The sequence below is a fragment of the Lipotes vexillifer genome, unplaced genomic scaffold (genome assembly GCF_000442215.2).
Source record: "Lipotes vexillifer unplaced genomic scaffold, Lipotes_vexillifer_v1.1 scaffold478, whole genome shotgun sequence".
Taxonomy (NCBI): Eukaryota; Metazoa; Chordata; class Mammalia; order Artiodactyla; family Lipotidae; genus Lipotes; species Lipotes vexillifer.
The window spans coordinates 1,032,838-1,057,573 of record NW_006779682.1 but is presented as its reverse complement, the minus strand read 5'-3'; the positions used below and the strand labels follow the sequence as shown (position 1 = coordinate 1,057,573).

General features: G+C 40.6%; 1 protein-coding gene across 2 annotated transcripts in view; it reads left to right on the top strand.

The window, feature by feature from the left end:
* The window catches only part of BACE2 (beta-secretase 2), an 81,588-nt gene extending 65,796 nt beyond the window's left edge, over positions 1-15,792 (top strand). Inside the window, exon 9 of one of the 2 annotated variants that reach the window (XM_007452877.1) lies at positions 15,315-15,792. In XM_007452877.1, the coding sequence (XP_007452939.1) occupies positions 15,315-15,568 (254 nt within the window). In that variant the 3' untranslated portion in view covers positions 15,569-15,792. The remainder of the gene's footprint in view (positions 1-15,314) is intronic. The other variant, XM_007452878.1, reaches the window with a different exon arrangement.
* The last annotated feature ends 8,944 nt before the right edge of the window (positions 15,793-24,736 follow it).

Here is a 24,736-nt window from a genome sequence, read left to right as displayed (position 1 = left end):
TTTCCCTTCTTCTAACCCAGAGGATCTAAGAACTGCAGCAATTTCCCCACAGTTTCTGTTCTCTTGTTAAATACCATTGAAGTAGATGTTATGATGGCAACAGCTGTTATATCATCCACTTTACTTAATACCTCAGAGAGTGTAATTACCGTATGTTTCCCGAGTGAATTACTGTTACAAATAGTTTAATATTAAGTGTCTCTAAGCAGACCATCTCTTTCACTTCATCATGAATTCTTTGTCAGGTGGCTCTTATACAACTTTTTTGTGGCTATTTTTTTTTTTAGTGTACTTAAGGTCTTGGTACTTAAACATTAGATTTTACCAGCAGTGGGAATATACTCTTGATATGTCTCCTCTTTAGTGCAAATTGTTTAGCCATTAAAGTAATTACTTCCCTCAGGGCAGCAGTTAGGAGCTAGACAGTGGTCTAAATAAAGCACCATAGTAAGTGGAAGAGATACCCTGCCTATCTTTTTCTCTTTAAAAGTGTTTATTTTTAAGTTATAGCATGTTTTAAATAACAAAATGTTTTCAATTGCAAGAAATCATGTATTATGTACACACTTGGGAACACGCAGATTAAACAAATGCTAACATTTTGTTATGTTTTCTTCAAAAATTTTTCATAGAAATAAACATAAATATAGCCCCATGCCACTGCCTTCCCCAGAATTACTCTTTATCCTGAAATCTGTGTATATTCTTCTCCTAATTACTGCACACTTATAATTTCACCTTGTGGTTATAACTACCTTGGATTAGTTATCCATTGCTATATAACAATTACCCCCAATTTAGCAGCATTCCATGGCCTTGTGCAGGTGCCTAGGGGCAGGAATTGAGAGGGGGCGTAGCTGGTGGTTCTGGCCCATGGTCTCTTGTGAGGCTGCAGCCACCTGAAGGCTGAAGGGTCCACTTCCAAGTTCGCTCACGTGGTCGTTGGCAGGAGTCCTCTTTCCTCACCATCTGGACCTCATCACCGGCCTGCCTGAATGTCCTCAAGGTAGGACACTGATCACCCCAGAGCAAGTGATCCCAAAGAGAGAGAGAGAGAGAGAGAGAGAGAGAGAGCACGCAACAGAGTCCCCCAAACAGAAGCCACAGCCCTTTTATGACCTAATCTTAGAAGTGCCGTGCTATCACTTCTGCCTACTCTTCTGGTCACACAGAGCAGCCCTGGTTCTATACTACTTGGGAGGGGACTACACCGAGTAGTTATCAGGCAGCAGGGGTCACTGGGGGTCATCTTAGAACCTGCCTACTGTATACTTATAAATGAGTACCTATACCAAAACGTAGGTTCGTTTGTTTTGGTGTTTTGGCATTTTTTAATTTATATGAATGCCTTAGTGCTGTGCATATTCCTTGTCAACTTGGCCTGATTGCTCAACTTTACATTTGGTAGAATTTCCACGTTGAAATGAGTTCTGACTGCTGTGTAGTATTCCATTGTGAGAATATACCCAGATTATTTACCCACTCTGGCCTTGAGTAACATTTGGGTCGTTTCTGATATTTCAACTGTGTTGAACATCTTTGTGCACATGAGTGAGATCTTCTGGAAATGGAATTTCTAGGTGATTTGCTATGCCAGCCTTCAGTGTTACTGCCTGCTGACTAATTTGTCTTCCAAGTAGCTGGACCACCAAAGTCATACAAGAATTTTCATTCCCTCAAAGTATTATCATATTTGTTTTGTTTTCTTTTTTGCCAATATGTGTGTGAAATAGTGCTACATTAATTGTTCCTGAGATGGCATAACTTTTGATATGTCTATGGGATGGTTAAGTTTTTTCTCTGATAGTGAATTTTTCTATGAACAGCTTGTGCATGTTTTTCTAATTATTCTTTATTGACATACATAAGTTCTTTATATATTTTAGATACTGATTGTCTGGGTTATATGCATGGCACATATTTTCTCCTAATCTCTCTGGCTTTTCTTGGGTTTTGTGACTTTTATTTACATTTTTAATTTAATGAAGTAAAATTTACTAATCCCTTTTTATAGCTTCTATTCTGTACTTTATTTGAGAAATTCTTCCTTTCTCTAAAAAAATAGAGATTATTTTTCTTCTAAAGGTACTTTATACTTTTGTTTCATTTTCTTCTAAAATGTGAAGTAGGAATCTAATTTTTATGAGGCCACTGAATTTTCTCAGCATTGAATATATGTTTTCCCACTTATTTTTTCAATATTTTATTGTAAAAAAATTTAATATACAAAAAAGACTGAAAATAATACAATAACGTCCTGCATACTGACCATCTAGGCTTAATTTTAACATTTTGCCATGTATCAGTATGTGTATATATATATTTTTTGCTGAACCATTTGCAAATAAGTTGCAGAGATCATGACATTTCACCCCTAAATATTTCATCGTTCATCTCTTAAAAATAAGTACATTCTCCTACCTAACCGTAATATCAATATGACACCTAAAAAGGTAACAGTATTTTCCTAATATCATGTAATATCTAAGCCATATTCAAATTTCCCCAGTTGTCCCCAAAATGTTTTCCTTAGCTTGTTTTTTTTTTTTTTTTGAAGGCCAGTTGTATTATAGAATGTATCATACTCAGATTCATCTGAGTGTTTCCTGATGGTACCATTTCACATTTTTGTTTGATATCATATTCATATTTCCTGGAAACTTAGGACTAGAGGCTTGATTAGATTCAGGTTAAATATTTTTTGCAAGGTACCTACTGAATTTTAATAATTTCTTTGTCATGTATATATATCTGGGTCTATTTCTGAGCATTCTGTTCTGTCCCAACAGGGATAGTTGTATATCTCTGTGCTATAACATATGGTTTTAATTTCTGTAGTTTATAATAAGATTCAATGTCTGGTAGGTGTTTGACTCTCCTTATTCTTCTTTAAAACTGTCCTGGCTACTTTTATCCTGTTATTCAGCTTGTCAAGATCCCTGAAGAATCATATTGAGATTTTGATCAGAACTACATTGAATTTAAGGATTCACTTGAGAAGACATCAAATTTGCTAAATCTCATTTGTTTAGGTCATCTTTGATGTCCTACAGCAAGGTCCTGTGGTTTTCTCTAAAAAGGTCTTACACGTATACTTATTACTAGATACCTCTTAGCGCTTACTGTTATTATAGATGAGATTATTTAAAATTGTATTTTCTAATGGATTATTTGGTATACAGGCTTTCCATTTTATTGTGTAGTCATCTTCTGTCCAGCCGCCTTGCTGAATTCTCCGTTTTTTAAATAGTTGTTAGAATCCCTTGGATTCACTTTGGAAAGGTAGATGATCTGCATATAATACGCTTTTTAGCATTTCTAATCTTTTAGTTATTTTTCTTTTCCTGATGCTTTTAGAGACACTATTGAATAGAAAATAGTGATGGACATTTCTCCTTACTTTAATGGGGGTGATTAAAATACTTTGCCATTGAGCATAATGGATGGGTTAGGTTTGTGGAAGTCCCTTCCAATTCCGAATTAAGGGATTCCTAGTTGCTGACATTGTTTAGTATGAATTTTAAAAAGCTGCTCAACAGTTTCTGCTAATGTTAAAAATACTCCTACTCAATGACCCAGCAAATTTCACTCTTAGCTATATGCAAAGGAGAAATGAACGTGTATGTCCACTGAAAGACTTGACCAGAAACAGCTTCATTCATAAAACTAACCAAAGTGCTGCATTCGTGATAATTACATAAAACTATCATTTTCATCAAACTAAAAACAGTCCAAAGTCCTTCAAAGGAGAATGGATAAATAAATGGTCATCTTTCCATTCACTGGGACACTACACAGCACTTTTCTTTCTGCTGCAGAATGTACTTTAGGATTTCTCTTATAAAAGTTTGTGAAAGGTAATTTTTATTTTGCCACACCTCTTGAATCATAATTTAGCTGTGTGTGGAATTTAGGTCAACCGTTTTCCCTTAGTGTTCTGGAGATGCTATTCTATTACTCTCCTGCCATCATAATTGCTGGTGAAAAGACTCCAGTGAGTTTCAGTTGTTATACCTTTAAGGGTAATCTATTCCTTCTCTCTGGGTACTGTTGAGACTTCTTTTATTTTAAATTTTTAGCATTTTGAACTTTCACCATGATATATCTAGATACAGATTTTTTTTCTTTTTTTTTTTTTTTTTTTTTTTTTTTTTTTTTTTTTTTTTTTGCGGTCCACGGCCCTCTCACTGTTGTGGCCTCTCCCGTTGCGGAGCACAGGCTCCGGACGCGCAGGCTCAGCGGCCATGGCTCACGGGCCCAGCCGCTCCATGGCATGTGGGATCTTCCCAGCCCGGGGCACGAACCCCCGGCCCCTGCATCGGCAGGCAGACTCTCAACCACTGCGCCACCAGGGAAGCCCTGGGAGATATATATTTATTTCCCTATTTTGTTCCATTGATATGTTGTATAGTGTTAGTTTCCTTTTATTGTTCTTTTGTCAAAACTTCCCTGCTAGTCTTAATTTTCTAATCCTTTATGAACTTTTTTTTAACATCTTTATTAGAGTATAATTGCTTTACAGTGGTTTTTATGAACTTTTGAATCAGCTTGTTTAGTTAAAGAAATAATCTTGTTGGTATTTTAGTGAGTTTTTAATCCCTTTAAACACAGCTGTTGTATAATGCAAGCAGATTGTTGTATTTTCTATCATTGATAGAGAACTAATCTCCTTGTTTTTGTGTCTGCTGACTGTTCTCTCCTGGTGGATTTTTTTTTCTCACTTGGTTTGTAATTTTTTGTTGTGAGCTTATCTTTAGTGAGAGTGTTTTGTTTTGTTTTGTTTTTTCCAATCTGAGAGAGTTCAGTGCACTTTGGGTTGTAAAAATGTTCCTGTAAAACAATTTGCATTTTTCTGTTGAGTGTTTTTCAAACCATGAGAAGTGTAGTGTTTCTACACCAAGTTGTGTAAATTTAGATGCCAGCCATGATTTAGGTATTGGTTTGGAGGTTCTGTTTCTCACGGGACAGCCTTTCTTACACTCAGCTTCCACCCTTCTCAAACCTCAGACAGAGTCAGGCTTCCTTGTTGGTAGAGTTTTGCTGGCTCCCTGTACTGATGGGCCAGACTTCTGCTGGCATGTCATCTCTAGCACCCATGTCCTTGGTGCTGGGGTCAAGTCTTCTGTCCACCCCCAACTTGTTGGGAATTGGAACCTAGCCCTAATGCCTATTTCTGAGATCAGCTACAAATTTAAAATTAAGGGTTGTTTTTGTCCTCATTTCTGTGTGTTTAGCAGGAGAAAGTTCTACCTTTGCACCAACCAGAACTTGAAAATCTTTGGGAGCTGCCCTTCTCCCCTAGTGTCTTTATTTTGGTTTTCATAATAATCTGTGTTTGTCAGACAACACTTAGCTTATGGGATTAGGCTTCTCTATAAGGATTGGGGTGGGAAAGAGGGCAGTGAGTGGGAGCTCTTTGATGAGAATCTCCTGGGGAGCTTTTTAAAATATGCATGGTCTACACCCTCCCCTCCTTTTCCAGCCAAGGTATACAAGAATGGTGGTGGGTGGGTGCTTGATGGGTATTTTGGAAGAAGATCCCCAGATGCTTCTCTTCTGCTGCCCCTGCTTCTCCTCAACTCACCCTCCACTCCTACAGACAGTCACTATTCTGGTCTCAGATCAGAGCCAGATAAACAAGGTGGCAGTCTGGTGTGTCATGGAGATGGCCAGCCTGGGTCTGCAGCACATAGTCGCACATGCCTGGAACAGGTACCGGGGACTGGAGCACATTCACCTGCCTCTCTGTTGCCTGGACCAAATGTCCTATAGCTAGGAAAATAGTAGCGTGTTAAAATTGACAGCTTTCTCTTAATGTATCCAAAGCTTCTGAAATACCACCCATCTCTTTTTATAGATTGAGACATTTAGCACCCAAGAACTGTATAGATTTCAGCTTAGACAATTTGAGACACATCATGGATTGTGGCAGTCATTTAACTGTGAATTTTCTTTGCGGCAGGTTGAAACTGGATATTCTGGTTCATGTTTAAAAATAGGAAAGTTAGCTATTAAGAACAGAGTCTCAGAGATATGCCTCTGCCATCTACTTAGAGTACAACCAAAAGATGCCAAACCAAGGGCCCCCAAAGACATAGATTAGGCAGCCCTGCTTCCTCATTTTACAGAAAAGAACACTGAGGCTTTGGGATGGTAAGTGGCCTCACATGGTTTCAGAGCAAAACGGTACTGAATCCATTGCACTGGTCCTATAACTCCAGGGCACTCTTCCAAGTAAACCACGTCCACTCAGAAAGCATCTCAGTACCAACTAATCCATGGGAGGGGACGGGTCACTTCATTTTGTATGCTGTGGTGGAAAAGACCTGACTACTATAATTTTTATAGCTGGTAAAGGAGCTGTCTTCCTCAGGCACTCATTATCAGCTGGGTCCTGACCTTCTAGGAGACAAGACAGAAAATGCATAATTAAAATTTTAACCCAAGCCCTTGATGAAAGAATTTAAAGTAACAGTGTATTAACAGCTGACATTTAGTAAACACTGACCTTAGTCCAGGCACCCTGCTAAGTGTTTAACTCCTGTTGACTTGGTTATCTATACAACAAGACTCTGCTATTATTGGCTTCACTTCACAGATGCGGAAACTGTGGGGCAAAGAAGTTCAGTAACTTGACCAAAATTTTTGGCACAGCTCATAAGCAGCAACTAGGACTTGCACCCCAGGGACCGTGCCCTTAGCCACGGCACACTATGACCTCTCATGAGTAGATCCAGTGTGAAAAGTGAAAATCTGTTCTGTGACCACAGAATTAGTGGTATGTGTAATAAATACACAGGCTCTTCAGTGAATGGCATTTCTAGAAAATATTCTCCAGAAGTAATTTTAAATCAACTTTCCTTTAACATTGGGTGGCTGGTTAGCAAATGTGAGAAGGCTGTTGTTACCAGTTAATACGTTATGTCTCACAACCTTAAATTGGGGCTAGTTCTCAAAAACTTTAAAAAATATATATAACTTTTCTGATTATAAAAATAGCACATGTACATTAAAGAAAATTTGATGATGTTGGGTTTTTTTTTTTTTTTTTTTTTTTTACTATTTTTATTGTATTTGTATATATGTACAGATGGTCCTAGATTTATGGTGATTTGACTTGAGATTTTTTGACTTTATGATGGTGTGAAAGCCATATGCATTCAGTAGAAAGCTTACTTTGAGGTGTGGATTTTGATCTTCGGCTGAGCTAGCAATATGCCGTTGATGCTCTTGGGATGCTGGGCTGCAGCAGCCTCAGCTGCCAGTCAGCCACACAATCTCCAGGGTAAACAACCGATGATATGCTTAGAACCATTCTGTACCCAGACAGCCATTCTGGTTTTCACTTTCAATACAGTATTCAGTAAATTACAGGAGATACTCAACACCTTATTATAAAATAGGCTTTGTATCAGATGATTTCGCCCACCTGTAGGCTAATGTAAGTGTTCTAATGTAAGTGTTGTGAACACTGTTAAGGTAGGCTAGGCTCAGCTATGATGTTCAGTAGGTCAAGTGTATTAAATGCATCTTGACTTAATGATATTTTCAACTCATCATGGGTTTACTGGGCTGTAACCCCATCTTAAATCTAGGCAGATGTGTGTGTGTCTCATATATGGAAACATGTATAAACTTGGGCGTTCCACTTGAACGATACTAAAATACTAAAATCCCTGGGTACCTAGCAGAGCTGGCGTTGGTTTTGTTTTTCTTTTTTAACCTAAGTGCAATCATTTCACATGTGTTATTCTTTGACTTACTTTTTTGACTGCCTTGTTCTTTTGATTCTTTGAAAGCGTCATTGAGATATAATTGGTATGAAATGAGCCATTTGTGTTATAGGGTACAATTTGGTAAGTTTTACATTAGGTGTGCAACCTAAAAAAACATCCTCACACACAAGATGATAAACATTTTCATCATGCCCCAGAGTTTCCTTGTTCTTTTCTGTCCTTCCTGCCCCCCAGCCCTTGCTGCCTCCGACCCCAACCCCAGGTAGCCACTGATATGCCTTCTGTCACTATAGATTACTTTTCACTTTTTAGAATATCATATGAATGGAATCATAGCATGCATTCCTTTTTGTCTGACTTCTTTCACTCGCATAATTATTTTGAGATTGATTTCTTTTTCTCATGTATCAGTAGTTCATTAATTTTTATGCTGAGCAGTGCTCAGTTGCATAGATATATCATAATTGGCTTACCCCTTTCACCTGTTGAACTTTTGGGTTGTTTGCAGGTTTTATTGGCTATTATAAATAAAGCTGCTCTGAAAATGAGTGTAGGAGTCCTTGGACATAATTTTCATTTCTCCTGAGTAAATACCTAGGGGTGGAATGGCTGAGTCATAGGAGAGGGAAGGTTTCACTTCCTAAGAAATTGCCAGACTGTTTTTCAGAGATGGCTGTGTCATTTTCCATTTCCACCAGCTGTGTATGAGAGTTTCAGTGCCTCCACATCCTCACCAACATTTGATATGGTCCATCTTTTTCATTTTAACAGGTAGTTAGTTGTATCTTATTGTGGTTTAAATTTGCATTTCCCTAATGACTCATGGTCTTGAATGTCTTTTCATGTGCTTATGTGCCATTTACACATTTTCTCTGGTGAAGTGTCTTTTCAAATTTTCTTGCCCATTTTTGTATTGAGTTGTTTTCTTATTTTTGAGTTTTCAGAGTTCTTTATATTCAGAATACAAATCCTTTATCAAAAATGTGACTCGCAAATATTTTCTCCCAGTCTTTTCAGTCTCTTAATATTGTCTTTCAGAGAGGACAGGTTCTTAATTTTGATTAAATAAAATTTATGAGTATTTTTCTTTTATACATTGTGCTTTTTGGTGTTAGAGCTAAGAAATGTTTTGCCTACCTCAGTGACACAAAGATTTCCTCCTGTGTTTTTTCTAGACATTTTATAGTTTTAGAAGCGTGTTATTTAGTTTCCAGATATTTAGGGATTTTCCAGCTATCTTTTAGTTGTTGATGTCTAGTTCCACTGTTGCCAGAGAACATAGTATGAATTGAATCTTTTAAAATTTATTGAAACTTGTAGTGTGGCCCAGGATATGGTCTATCTTGGTAAATGTCCTATGTGCTCTTGAAAACAATGTATATACTGCTGTGTGGGTGGAGTATTCTGTAATTGTCAAATTGATTGATGGAATCGTTCAGGTTGTCTATATCCTTACTTATTTTCTGTCTCCTTGTTCTATTATTGAGAAAAGGATGTTGAAATCTCTGACTATATTTGTGAAGTTGTCTATTCCTCCTTTTGTACTTTTACCATTCTTCTTTTACATATTCTGAAATTCTGTTGCTAGAGGCAGAAATTACATCATATTTATGAATTGAACATTTTATCATTATGAAATTACCATGTTTATCTGATAGTCTTCTGCTCTGGATCTACTCTGTCTGATATTAAAATAGCCACTCTGGGTTTCTTTTTATCAGCATTAGCATGATACATCTTTTTCCATCCTATGACTTTTAACATAATTGAGCATTTACATTTAAAGTCGGCTTCTTGTAAGCAGCCTATAGTTTGGTCTTGCTTTTTATCTAGTTTGACAATCTCAGTTTTTCAACTGGGGTGTTTAGACCAGACTTCAGCAAACAGCAGCCAGCAGGCTAAATCCATGAACTAAGAATGGTTTTTACATTCTTAAAAGGTTGTTTAAAAAAATCGAAAGGAATATATGATAGAAATCATGTATGACCCAAAAAACCTAACATGTTAACATGGTCCTTTATGGAAAAAGTCCACAAACCCCTAGTGTAGAGTATTTATATTTAATGTGATGATTGATATGGTTTGGTTTAAGTCTGCAGTCTTGCTATGTGTTTTCTCTGTCTCATCTGTTCTTTCTTTCCCTTTTTTCTCTTTTTCTGCCTTTGTTTTTTGGCTGCATTGGGTCTTTGTTGCTGCACACGGGCTTTCTCTAGTTGCAGTAAGCAGGGGATACTCTTCGTTGAGGTGCGCAGGCTTCTCTTTGCAGTGGCTTCTCTTGTTGCAGAGCATGGGCTCTAGGCACACGGGCTTCAGTAGTTGTGGCACATGGGCTCAGTAGTTGTGGCACACGGGCTCAGTAGTTGTGGCACACGGGCTTAGTTGCTCCGCAGCATGTGAGATCTTCCCATAGCAGGGCTCAAACCCATGTCCCCTGCATTGGCAGGTGGATTCTTAACCACAGTGCCCCCAGGGAAGCCCCTCTGCCTTCTTTTGAATTGAGCCTTTTTTTCCCCTTGTTTATTAGCTATGACTCTTTGGTATGTTATTTTAGTGGCTCTAGGGTTTGTAGTATCCACCTTTACCTTATCACATCTACCACTTCCTGTAGTAAAAGAACCTACACAGTGTACTTCCCTTTCTCCCCTCTGTCACCTGTGCAGTTATTGTCATACATATTACTTTGATGTGTGTTACAAACCACCCAATATATTGTTATTATTTTTGCTTTAATCAGTCAGTTATCTTTTTAAGTATTTATTAGAAATGAAGATTTTACAGTTGCCTACATAGTTACAATTTATAGTGTTCTTTTCTGTGTGTAGGTCCAGTGTTTCCACCTGATATCATTTTTCTTCCGCTGGAAGGGCTTCCTTTGGTTCATTTTATAGTGCAGCTCTATGGTGATGATTTCTTTCTTTTTTCAGCTTTATTGAGATAAAATTGCAAATAAAAGTTATACATATTTAAGGTATACAACTTGATGTTTTGATATATGTGTACATTGTAAAATGATTACCACACTCAAGCTAATTAACATATTCATCGCCTCACAAGTTAGTAGTTTGTTTCTTTCTTTCTTTCTTTTTTTTTTTTTTTTTTTTTTTTTTTTGGTGGTGGTAAGAACACTTAAGATATACCCTCTTAGCAAATTTCATGTATACAGTATTGTTAACTATAATCACCATGCTGTACATTAGATCCCAGACTTAATCATCTTGCATAACTGCAACTTTGTGCCTTAACACCTCCCCACATTCCCACCCCCCAGCTCCTAGCAACCACCATTCTACTCTCTGAATCTATGAGTTTGACTTTTTTAGATTTCACATGTAAGTGGCTCACGCAGTATTTGTCATTCTGTGTCTGGCTAATTCCATTTAGCATAATGTCCTCCAGGCTCATCCGTGTTACACAAATGGCAAGGTATCCTTATTTTTTAAAACAATAATCTTCATTATGCGTGTGTGTGTGTGTGCACGCGCATGTGTGTGTGTGCACGTGCGTGTGTGTCTGCCTATGATAAATTCTTTCCGCTCGTGTATGTCTGAAAACATTTTTTTTTATCTTCACTTTTGAAAAATATTTTTGCTTTGTATAGAATTCTAGGCTGGCAGGGTTTCTCCCCCTGGTATTCTGAAGATGTTGCTCCACTATCTTGTGGCTTGTAGTATTTCTGACATGAAATCTTGTGTAATCCTTTTCTTTGTTCCTTTGTACATAATATTTCTTTTTCTCTCTGCTTTAAAGATTTTTCTCTTTATCACTGGGTTTTAGCAATTCATGTTTCTTATACTTGGGGTTCTTTGAGCCTCCTGGATCTGCGGGTTTATACTTTCTATCAAATTTGGAAAATTTTTGGTTACTGTTTCTTCAAATATTTTTTCTGTCTCCCACCCTCTCCTCTCATTTAGGTGGTCCCATGGTTTACTGATTTTCTATTTTTTTCAGTATTTTGCTCTTTCTTTGTTTCATTTCGATAGTTCCTATTGGTATGTTTTCAAGTTCACTTGTCTTTTTTCTGCAGTGTATTATCTGCTATTAACACCATTCAGTGTATTTTTCATCTCACATAATGGAGTTTTTAATCTCTAGAAGCTTGATGTAGGTCTTTTTTTTTTTATACAGTTTTGTATGTCTCTATTTAACATGGCTAATACTTGCTCTAGTTTCCTGAGTGGAACAGAGTTATAATAACCGTCTTAATATCCTGTCTAATAATTCTGTCACCTGTGTCATTTCTTGTTAAGTTTTAGCTGATTAGTTTTCCCCTGCTATGTATTGTGTTTTCCTCTTTCCTTGCATCTTGGTAATCTTGTATTGGATGCCAGACATTGTGAATTTTACCTTGTTGGGCACTGAATATGTTTGTATTCTCTAAAATACCCTTGAGATTTGTTCTGGGTCACAGTTAAGTTCCTTAGAAAGAGCTTGATCCTTTTTTGTCTTGCTTTTTAAGCTTTATCAGAGGGATCAGAGCAGTGTTTAGTCTATGATTAATCTTTCCTATTACAGAGGAAGGACCCTTAGTACTCTAAGTACCCTGTGAATTGAGTGAGTTTTTCTGGCTTTTTGTTTGTTTGTGTTTCTTTTTTTCACTGTGGGAAACAGAGTGAACAGGAAATAATTGGCAATAGGCATTATCCTCAGCCCTGTGTGAACTCCAAGCACTGTTTCTTTTAATCCTTCCAAGTGGTTCTTTCACTGGCCTTCATTCATTTTAAGGTCAGCACTCCGCTGGAGGCTCAGGGGAGGCCCTCTGGAGATGTGTGGCATTTCTCTGTGTAGCTGTCTCCTCTGCATCCCTCTCCGTGCAAACTCTAACAGCCTTTGCTTCTCTGGATTTCTGCCTCTGTCTCCCCAACTTGGGGAGACCACCATACTCCGCCAGTGTCACCCTTCTCTGTGCCACAACCCAGAAACTCTCTCAAGGCAGTAAGAAGGGCACCTGTGCGGCTCACACCATCTGTTTCCCATCTCTCAGGATTTACTGTCTCTCCTTGTTCAAGTTTTAATATCTTCAGTGTCTTTTTTTCATGTTTTTTTTTTTTTGTCTATTTTAGTTGTTTCAGGTGGGAGGGTAAATCTGGTTCCTCTTCCATCTTGTCTAGAAGCAGATGTGGTTTCAAGTGATTTTTCATTTCTTTGTGCTTTGCTCTATGAAGATATTGTCTTTGCACTAAGCATGTTTCACTCTCATAATTGCATTTGTTAAAGCGTCTCTATTTACAAAGTAAATAAATCTTTGAAAAGACAAATGACCTACTGCGGAAAGACATTTGCAGCAAAAAAAAAAAGTTTTTTACCATATAAACGACTCTTACAAATCCATGAGAAAAAGATAGAAATTATAATAGAAATAGAAATGGCCAGTGAGTGTATTTTGCAAATGGTCCCCCAACCAGTAATCAAAGAATTGTAAACGTTATGATCTTGGATTGAGGACCATCATTCTTCCTTATAGATGCTGGTGCGACAGTGGGAAGTGGCACCCCCATCCTGTACTGGTGGGCACGTGTGCACAGTGGCTCAGCCTTTCTTGTGGGCATGTTGTCAGCGTATATCCAGATGCCTAAAAGTGAGCCTACCTTGACCCATATTTTACTTTATTTATTCATTCTGAAACATAATAAGAATATGGGTGAAGATTTAGGTACAATATGTTTCATATGTCAGTGTTTATAATGGTGGAAATATTGAAAACCACTTAAGTAGTCACAGATAGGGATTGATAAGCAAATTCGATACATCTATAGTTTGGTTTTTTGTGTAGTCATAAAAATAGCATTGTGGAAAATTAATATCATTGTGATATCAAAAGATTTTTATCACATGTAATGTGAACATACCAGCATGTGTTACATGATCCCATCTTTGTTTAAAAAATTGATGCCTATGATTATACTCTAAACTATGAATATTGACGTTTCTGAGTGGTGAATTTATGAGTTTTTATTTCCTTATTTACTTATGTTTTCAAATTTTCTATTGTACGTATGTATCACCTTTGTAATAAGAAGAGTGGAGTTATTTTTTGTTATTTAAAATGTTTGTTAAATGCTATAGGCCAGGTATTGGCAAGCTTTTTCCACAAAGAGCCAGATAGTAAATATTTTAGGTTTTTGAGCCAGATGGTCTCTGTCACAACTGTCCCACTCTGCTGTTTTAGCACAAAAATAACCATAGACAATACATAAGTGAATGAAAGTGGCTGTGTTCCAACAAAACTTGATTTTCAAAAGGACCTGGCAGGCTGCCGGTAGCTGAAGATGCTGTAGGCACTTGGGTGTCTAGATTAACTGAAGGCCAGCATCCCTCTGTTCGTAGGTATTTGCAGGCTCTGTTCCTTGCTTTTCTCTCCCAGCACATTTAGAAAAAGCCATGGATCCACATTAACAAAATCCACATTTGTAACAAGAAAATGTAACCTCTTTGCAAACTATTTGAGTTTGCCTTTTCCCGCATTTTAAACCATACTTTTAACTGTTATTCCATTGTTATTTTGACTTTTTCTTTCCTCAGTAAAAATAAAAGATCTTACTTGGCAGGTCTTAGGATCTGGAGGCTTTACTTACAGGAAAACTAATGCTTAGCAGTGTTATTTTCTGGCACCTAAATATTCATTTCTGCAGTTAAATACAGGTAAATGGGCCATGAGGCCTTTTTCTTTTTCCAGGTAGAACTGGAGATGCCCAGCAAATTCTCTGCTTCTGAAAGGAGCAGATCAGGCTAGTGTAGACAGATGAAATACTGGCGATCCCCAACCTGCTTAAGGAAATCACTTCAACTTCCTTCTCCAGGAAGAACATTTTTCAAGAGTCAGTTTGCAAAAGTCACGGGATGAATTGTAGCCGTGCTTTTTCTTGGTTGCCAGTTATGTCCTGAATCTGCTATTGCACTCACTAACCACTCTTGATTCTGCGTCCTGTGTACACTGGAGATGTGACATATGACAAGAGTGCAATGGGGAAGGGTCTCCTGGGCCAGGCTTACCCAGCTGGTCTTGGAACCCATTAGGAATGTGGGTCAGGCTGACGTGAGCGTGTTACTACCTACTGGGGAATCCACCATGGAGCATGCACTCAGGTTGACTCCACAGGGGAAATCCCTGAGATTCTGGCAGGTGCGGCTGAGTTTTCTGTTCTAGATGCCTACTTCTCTTCCTACTTCCTTGCTCTACTCCTCCTTCCTCATCTCCTCTGAGAAAGCATGACCACACAGCTCCTAACAGGCTCTGACTGACACACCCTCACCTGCATAGTGCTCCAGCCTTGCCAGCCTCCTCGAATCACCTGACGCTTCCTCATGGGCCCTTCTGCACATTGCTCCCCACCATGTGGGTCCAACACCTGCAGACCTTGAAACATGCTGTCATTCCAGTGCGAAGGGGACCGGACCCTCTGAAGGGACACAGCCACTGAGACCTCCCTCGGTGCGTGCTTAGATGCCCGGGCCCTTGGAACCTGAGTGCCGATGTGGCTTGACTTGGGCTGATAAAGCACAGGGTTATCTCTTTTGTCATGTGATAGAGATGGACTGCTCATTTCACAGCTGTGGATTTTCCCCCTTCTGTCTCCTCAGAAATCGCAGGTGCTCCAGTGGCTGAAATTTCTGGGCCTTTCTCGACAGAGGACATAGCCAGCAACTGCGTCCCTGCCCTGCCTTTGAATGAGCCCATTTTGTGGATCGTGTCCTATACTCTCATGAGCGTGTGTGGAATCATCCTTCTTATCTTAATCATCCTGCTGCTACTTCCGTTCCGGTGCCGGCATCTACCCCCAGATCCCGAGGTCGTCAATGATGAGTCCTCTCTCGTCCGGCATCGCTGGAAATGAAGAGAAAAGCCTAAACTCTAGCAACCTTGAACTCAAGGATTATGACAATTCAAGGGGCAGCAGGCAGGGGTTGTAAGGCAAGGTTTCTTCCTGTGTCCATTAGTCTTAAGTCTCTGTTCTGCTCCCAGATGCCTTCCAGATTCACTGTATTTTGATTCTTGATTTTAAAGCTTCCTCCTACTCTCCTACTTCCAAGGAAAATGATAATAAAAGACACCTCATTCATAATCAAAACAGAGTGAATTGGGCTTCAGGCTTTATGTAGCTGGTTACGCCAAACTATCTAGGTGTGCCACCCCCCACCCCCACCCCGAAAAAAAAGAAAAGAAAAGAAAACCAAGAGCCTTGCTTGTTTGGCTTGTTCTCTCCTCCCTCCTGTCTCTGGAGAAATAAGTGCATATAGTTTATAACTCTTCTTAGCTAATGGGAAGCTTTTTGTATTAATCACATTTAAGGGTATTTTGTACCAGGCTCAGCCTGCGTCAACATGGTACAAGAAGGCTCACAGTATGACTGCTGAAGAAGTCTGGGGCCTGATGGTATAACCATCCTGCCCCCTTCTGAGTTGGAAAAAGAGCAGCAGGCCCCTTTTCTGGGTCTCTCTGTGCTCTGACCGGGAGCCTGACTCTACTAGGGAGAGATGAGCACTCAAGTCTTCACCAGCCTCTTCTGAAGACGGAAGGCCTTCGAGTGGGAAGGAAACCTACTCTTTGTACTCAATACTTCCATAGTATTGTGGGTATAAAAGTAAAAACTACCTCTCTTGAGACTTTTTCCCAGGGTCCTGTGCCTGATGGGGGTACAGGCAGCCTGGTTCCAGCCGCTGCCCTCACCTAAAGAATCCTCTTTCCAGCAGGCGAGACGTAATAGGTGCTGAACCACACGTCAACCTGGAGACGTTCTGTCACCAAGCTGGTTACCATCACATAAGCTCACTCTTACTTAAAATGAACAAACACTGTATTAAGGAGAAAAACAGATTCTCTTTCACTAGCTTAATTGTTTCTTTTTCCAATTCTCCTCCGAAGGTAGGTTGCTGATTATTCTTTTGGGAAATAGAGAAATGGCTAAATACCCATACTCCTGACCAGCTCTCCAAGGAAGGAAGGCACAAGACATGCAAAAGATGCTAGGGAATTTCTACTTTTTCCTGTGCTTTGGAACCACGTGCTTCTCTTTGCAGGACTCCCTAGGCTCGAGCACACCCATCTGAAACAGCTTAACCAAGTCCGTCAACAGTTGACCTACGTGCGTCTTCCCTTTGGCGTGTTCAGTCTTTGGTGATGAGTTGGGTGTGCAGTGCTGTCATTTATTTGAGGGCTTTGGCAAAAGCAAAGCAGATGACTTTAACATGATGTCATTTGAAGAAGGGTTTAAAGCCAGTAACCCTTCTGTCACTGGGTGCCAGGTTCAGGGTTCCCTTTGCATTGCTATTGGGATGAGTTGGATATATACTACAACCCCATTGGAAGGACTAACTGAAGTGTCTCCTCTGGCTGGAGTGTTGTGTGTGTTCAAAATAGGCTTCCTATGGATGTTTCAGCCACCTGCCCTGCACACTGTCTCCCCAGGTCATCTCCATATTGAGAAATAGGTGACCATATGCCAAAGAGATGTGGAGCCACTTATACATCTCTTGGTGTCCTCGCAGACTCTCCAGAAGCCACAAGAATCTGTGGGACTCTTGTGAAGAAGGTTTGAGTTGTGTCTTAGAACATATGGATCTTCTGTGTCCTTCAAGATTCATTCAGGCATGGCCGTGGTGGGAACGATGCCCTCTTGAAATGGGATGATAGGAGATTTCTGTTATCAGAAGCTCATTATCATTTCCACTCTCAGCTAGTTGAGAGGTCATGGTTTCTAAATACATTTCAGAGATTGAAATCTCTGGAATTCCAGTTCTCTTTTTGCCCTCTTGGCTTTTTCATGGGTTCCTATTTTGTGGGCCGCTTTACCTAGATGTGAAGGCAACAACCCTAGACAGTGCCTTCCCCTTGGTGTGAAAAATCCAAACCCCTGAAATAAAAGGAGGGAATTGCAAGTATGACCCTGTTAGTTTTGCTACTTATTTCTTCACTCAGGCATCTTCTGTTTCATCTTCCTGTGTTCTGTTTCCGAGCTGGGGACCATTCCTCTAGTTGCAGACCCACAGGCACTGTTCCCAAAACACTTGATAACAGCAAGTTAGATTTCAAGCCTGGGTATTTGAATGAAGTTTGCTATAATGCTCTGTATTTCCTATCAAATTTCTCTACCTTTTCATCTGAGATGTCATTGGATGTGACATTTTAATGGAAATGCTTAAATTACAAAAGCATAACTTAGCAACAAGAATGAAACAGACAATTGAAAGTAGGACATTCTCCTGGCATACCTTGCTGCTGAAAATTGGACTTTGAGTCAAAACCCTGTTAGTGACACTCAACCCCTCCAGTTATGTAAATTGATACTTAGCTTGGCAAACCTTCAAGGAGGCTTGCTTCGAACAGGAAAGGGGGTAGCAGTCCTTTGGGGGTGTCATTTTTACCTCACAGCACACTGTGGAAGGTTATGGAAGATGGTCCTCTCCTGAAAGACGAGAATTAGCGTTAGGTTTTTGTCAAAAATCTTGTCAACTCTCTGATGGGAAATGGATGCTACTACATAAACAATGTTTTGTTTTTGTTTTTGTTTTTAATAGGCTGATGCTTTATAGTCTTGCTAATTTATTCAGAAGCCTGAAATGAAATCCTGTCTTCAGAAACTGAAACTGTTTATGAAAAATAGTAATGGATGGGGATGGATTCTATTCTTCTCTGGAATTTAAAAGAACCCCAAGCGATTGGTGTCTGATCACTATGGCATTTACCATGGTGAACAATTCTGTATTTCTCATGAACCAAAAAACAAGTACCTGGCATTAAAGAAACAGATGCCTTGTGTGTGACAACAGGGAAGGTCTCCCTGAACGCAGTCCACTCCCAAACTTTTGTAAGGATTTTTTTTTTTTTTTTTTTACCTGATTCTGTGTAACGCAGATGTTTAGGTCAGCGATAAATTTGGGGTCAATTACAGTTCAAAACTATGAAAGTAACTCACAGTAATGCGGCATTAACAACTTCACAGAGCTTTGGGTAGTAGATTTTGTCAAGCAGTTTTGATTTGGGGATTCTGTCATCTCCTTTAAGAGGGGAGGAAGGATTATTTCTTTATTTAATAGGTTCTGCTCTCAAATGGAAATTTGTTAAATCCCTCTTACCAAGTCCCCACCGGTGGAGTTGCCAGGCATGGTTCAGCTCCAAGTTCTGGCCTAGGGCCACTTGATGTCATTGGAAATAAATCACTGCCCGACAGCCTGTTCCATAAACAACAATAATTGAGTTTCATAGACTTTATCCTTATTAGTAGAAACCAAATAATTGAGTGGAGTTCCAGTGCGTTTTTCTCTTGCACAAACTTATTAGAATTTATTACCGAACTGTTCAGAGGGAAAACTTGCCACTGAGTTTGTGGTTTTTTTTTTTTCTTTTTTAGGAAAAACAGCTAAACACCATAAAATGTAAAATTATGGGTTTTGCCAAGAGGGATACTAGATTTCTAGTGCAAAAAAAACCTCCACACAGCAGAAGTTATTGTATACATTTCTAGTGGGTTTTAAGAATTTCAGATTTGAACCTAATGGCAGTTTACCAATTAAGTAGCAAGATGGAAAAATACATTTTGAGAGTGGGGAGGAAAAAATCAAAAGATAATCGAAAGTATGCTAACAAAATAAGCAGAGCTAGGTCTTTTGGAAAAGTAGCTTCAATTCCAGGAACCCTCAGATTTCTTTTACCCTTAAAGCTGCTAAAGCAGTTGGAGATGTGATTTATTTCACGCAGCCACAAACCCCAAATTTCAAGAACATTCAAGCTGGAGTTGTGTGTCAGATGTCAGCACGGAAACAGTGAGAAAAGGTGGCCCCTTACACTTACACCGATCCCGGGGAAGATTGGGGCATCCAAGGAGCACATACTAGGTGATGGTTGGGATTGGGAAAATTCTAGAACCTGGGAAGGGCGGTGGGGTAAGAAGTCATGTCCCTTGGTCAGCAGATGACTGCAAAGGTCTGGACAAACTGAGAACAGCACAGGATGTCGCAGGAAACTCATTTCCCTGAGTTTTTGGCACGGCCTGCAGTTTTTAGGAGTTTTTCCAAAGGAACTCCTCAGGATGCATAATTTGTCAAAGAGAAACTTGCTTTGCGGCCGTCACCTGTGTTCCGACAAAACTAGAGACACCTGAGCTCCCAAGCAGGACCCTGTCCTTAGGCTGTAGGTTCAGGGTTGTGCCCTGGGAAGTTCATAGGGCAGGGGTCAAGGGTCTGGAGCCAAAGGGAGGTTGGCAGAGTTCGGGATCTGAGCATCTGGGGAGGCCTGGCCGCAGCCACCCTGGTAGTTGCACTGAAAGCCGGAAAACTCAGACATGGCCATGCCCACCCAGCCCTGCTGGCCAGCCCACTGACTCAGAAAGAGTCCTGCAGCTTCTTGACCGTACCCCTTCTCTGGGGACACCTGCTGTTAGGTACGCTTCCAGAAAGAAGGGCTTGAGGGCAGCAGAAGGCTCCCTTGGGGCACTGCTGTCCCCACTGAGAGCCTGGGCACCAGCATCCTCGAGTCCACACAGTCACAGAGTGCACGCCAGCCCTCATCAGAATCTGTGCAGCTCCGGGCTCCCTGGGAGACTTGGTGAGAGTGCCTTCCCTGTCGGGGGAGTGGCGGGTGGCGGGTGGAAACAGCCTGATGCCCCAGGTCAGCAACCTTGTGAGATGTCGTGAGAGCAAAGCCGGGCCTCCTGGTGATGCAGTGTGTCTGCAAAACCTCTAGTTAGTGGGATCAAGTAGCAGTGTCACAAGGACAAGATGTGACCAATCAGTACAGTGTTTTCCCCCCTATCTCTCAGCTTTCTCTGGGTTTCCTATAATCAGATATTGCATACAGACGTCCAGTGTTTGTAAACTACATTGTACTGTGTGACCTCACAGCACACGTGCTCCTAAAGGGCACCCAGTACCTAAAGGCTGGCAAGAGGCACGTGAAGGTTCCAGATAAACTCAGATGCAGCCCACAGCAAGAGTGACTCCACAGCACCTGAGCTTTGGTGCTCAAGGGCCTCCATGTGTCCCATAAAGCCTTCGGGTACTTGCTGGGACACCACTGGCAGAGCGGTGATTCTGGATGTATCCAGCTAGCATCTCAGGATACGGGAGAGGGTGCGATGGTAAAATATCTGTCTCAACTCTAGATACCGGCTGGTCAGGGCTTGCCAGGACCCTGGGAATAGCAATGAGCAGTGGGCAGTTCTTTCTGCAGGTGGAGAGTTATTTATAGAGGATCACCTGGGTAAAGTTTAACTTGCACGTAACACACAGGTGTGCCCCACACATATCAGTCTGAATAGAGTATTTTTTGCCAATGTAGATTTATAAATTATATAATTATAAATTATAGATTTATAAAATAGATTTTGAATACAAGCACAGCTGTCATACTAATGATATCACTAAAAGGAGATTTGAGGTCTTAAAAATCTTTGAAACCTAGCCTAATTTGACACTGATGTTTTTCCATACAATTTCCTTCCCTCTGGTTGGAATAATTGTTTTTTTTTGTTTTTTGTTTTTTTTTTTTTGCGGTACGCGGGCCTCTCACTGTTGCGGCCTCTCCCGTTGCGGAGCACAGGCTCCGGACGCGCAGGCTCAGCGGCCACGGCTCACGGGCCCAGCTGCTCCGCGGCATGTGGGATCTTCCCGCACCGGGGCACGAACCCGTGTCCCCTGCATCGGCAGGCGGACTCTCAACCACTGCGCCACCAGGGAAGCCCGGAATAACTGTATTTTTATTCATTACCCGGGGCACGACCCCGTGTCCCCTGCATCGGCAGGCGGACTCTCAACCACTGCGCCACCAGGGAAGCCCGGAATAACTGTATTTTTATTCATTATGCACGCATGGATCAGAATCGCATGAGAAGGCAAGTGTCTCCAAGAGGGCTTATTTTTTCTTCTTTTTATATGCTCCATGTGAGGGTAGTTGAAAGTTTCCTAATATGACTAAGGTTTCAGCTTGCTTCATTTCACCTGTTGAAATAAAATTTCACCTGCGCCTCACGCCCTGGTAGTCAACACTTCTGAGTGAAAGCTAAGAAAACCTTCAAAACTTATCTCTGTGAGATAAAAAATAAGCGAAGCTAATGAAGGATTTATTCACTTATAATGAAAATCACCCCAGTTTCTTTTACAGTTTTGTGTTCTTTGCTGCTAGTATTAACAACTTGGAACTGTTTTTTCTCATTTCCTAATTGTGGGTGTAATGTTATACATTCTTATCAGTGAGGCTGGAAATTCTGTTTAAGGTTGGAATTAGCATAATGAGAGGGAAAAGAATGAATGAGATTTACCGTGTGCTAATATGAGATGAATTTTTGTAATCTAGAATGATGTATTTCCTACTGTATCTGTTCATTCGCACTGTTAAATATACTTAAAATGTAAAATCCCTATGTTCAGTCACGTAAAGCAGCCACTCATTTTTTTCTCAAAAAGGGTGACTTTTCTGCACCAGCAGTGTTTCTCTTTTGGCTGAAGAGCTGCAAGCCTTGTATTCTAAAAAAAAAGTCCTGAAAGTAGTGCTTTAGAAAATGTACTTATGTGTGTATCTCACATTTACATCTTTTAATACACAATGCTTAAGTGTAACCCGTATTTCTGAAAATGCTTCAGGTTATTTTATATTTCCCTTTTGAAATGTTCCTCTATTTTTAGTATATCATGTTAATTTAAATCAAAGTCGTGATAGGACCAGGGGCTGGACTACAGAGGTATTCATGCTGTCTGAGAAGATGCTATCTTAGCTACTGACCAGTATTCAAATTGTTATGCACCTCAAAAGTGGAATTTTCTACAATAATCTTATTTTTCTACCTGTCTGTTCCAATTTGAGATATGTACCATTGAAAAGGAGATAAAAGAGTTTGGTTTGTTTGAATAAATAATACTTCCAACTTGTTGGGTTTGGGATTTTTTTTAATACTTGGGTCAAGTCACACTTCTGAAATTACTGTCGGTGACATGTCACGCTCTGCTTACCTCCCCTACTTTAATGTGGGTTCCTGGAAAGTATCCAAGAGAAAACCGAATGAAGGCGGGGACCAAGTCCAACCGTTAAGGTATACAATAGGCTGGAAATGGGAGAAGAGAACCGTCCCGGGGAGGAGTGGAGAGAAAACGCCTATAGAAAAGCCCCCCAATAAGCACATCTAAACAGTCAAGAATTTAACAGGGCTGTCATACGGGGACTGAAAACAGCCGGATTGGGAATGCTCCGGACCCACTCCCACAATCACCCAGCAAGGAGATGGCATTCTCCAAATTCTACAGATGAGAAACCAGCTCCAAGTCACATGCCCAGGAAAACACAAGCAAAGGGTTTGCCCTGGGGATGGACCCAGCTTTGTCCACCTCCAAAAGCAAAGCTTCCAGGACTGCACTACACTCTCCCGCCCAGCTGACGTGCTAAATCACACCTTCCAGAAGCGTAAGGATCCAGCCGATGGGTCAGTCTCTAGAGAGGGGTGTGCGCCAACTCAGGCGAAGCAGAAATACCTTATGGAGACGGACATCATCCCAGAGCCATGAGCAACACTTGAAAAGTACCGTTCTTTCAGGGACTGGACACTTTTTGGTTGACAATACCCAGACAAGGAAAAAAAAAAAAAAAAAAAGAGGGTCAGACCATTAGGAGGGGAAGCAATAGTTACTGGAGAAACAGAATAGGAGGTATAATTTCTAATAATAAAGGAGATTATTTGATTTCAGTTTTCTTTTTTTTCTATGCTAGATTCCCAGGTTTATCAGTTTTGCGATCCATCAGCTGTGGGTGGCATTGCAAATGTGATTTTTCATGCTTGCCACTAGGTGGTGCTGTTGTGAAACTTTGCGGAATGGCGTTTGTGCCTTTATATTTTTCATCCTGTGTGGCTTCACAGACAACTTTTATTCACTGTGTCTGTAATTAAACTACATCCAGCAACTATCAAGAGTATCCACTCCTCCATTTTTCTCCAGAATAGACTCTGCCAAATAATACTGGCCAGATGTGCAGTAAATCTTGGAGGCAGTCCCCAAATATGCATCTCCTGCCGTGGCGGGAGAACTTGGCTGTGTCACAGAGAAGTAAACGGAGTTAGGGAGATGCGGGAAATGTCCCCACGTGTGGTGGCAGAGTCCAGACTGGAAAGACCAGCTTGTCTGATTACCAGACCTATGATCTCAACCATTAAGCTACTGTCTTGGTGAGGTTAAAAATTGGAAATTGAAAGGAAAGTTATTTTTAAAAATTAAACAGATGTATGCTAAGAAAGAACACTATCAAGGAAAATATTGTGGAAAATATTCGTCACAAATACAAGGAGAGAAGCTAACATTCATTGAACAGCAAATTCTGGCATCTTAGATGCATTATGACATTTCATCCTCAGAACTCCCCATCAGGTACATACTGTTACCACAAAATACCGTAGGCAGGGGGCCCAGAGATCACAGATTCATAGAAATTGAAGGGTACAGAGAAAGGAAGGTCTCAACCCGGCGTGTCACCGTGGTAAATAAATAAAACTGAAAGCGTCCTTCACATGTAAAAATTGCATACAAATAATCTAAATATTCTGATGCTTTGAAATCTGGGTCCTTGCTGACCCTGGAGAGACGGGACTCCCAGGGTTGGCCAACTCCCAGAGAGAGCAAGCAACTCACCTGCAAGCAAACAAGTTACCTGGGTGTGTGTCTTTCAAATACAGAGCAACCAATCCAGAGCCTGCATCCCTAAGATCTCCTTTACCCTTTATGGACTGTCACACTGTGGGCCACCATCCACTGCCCTAATCACCCCAGGGTCAGGTACCAGACGATTAAGGACAGCCCCCATGCCCAAAAGCCTGCTGAAATTATTCAGTCTGGGCAGTCCTAAACCTATTTTACCCTGCCTTGCCCATTGCTTCCTGTGGAAACTACAATAAATCCTCTCGCTCTCTCCCTCCTGCATGCTCCCTTGGCCTGCTGCTTAGCTGAGTGGCCCACACGGGACGCTATGCCTCCTGTCTCTAGGGATCTGTGAGTAAAACAAAATTCCTCCTTCGTGACAGTCATTCCTG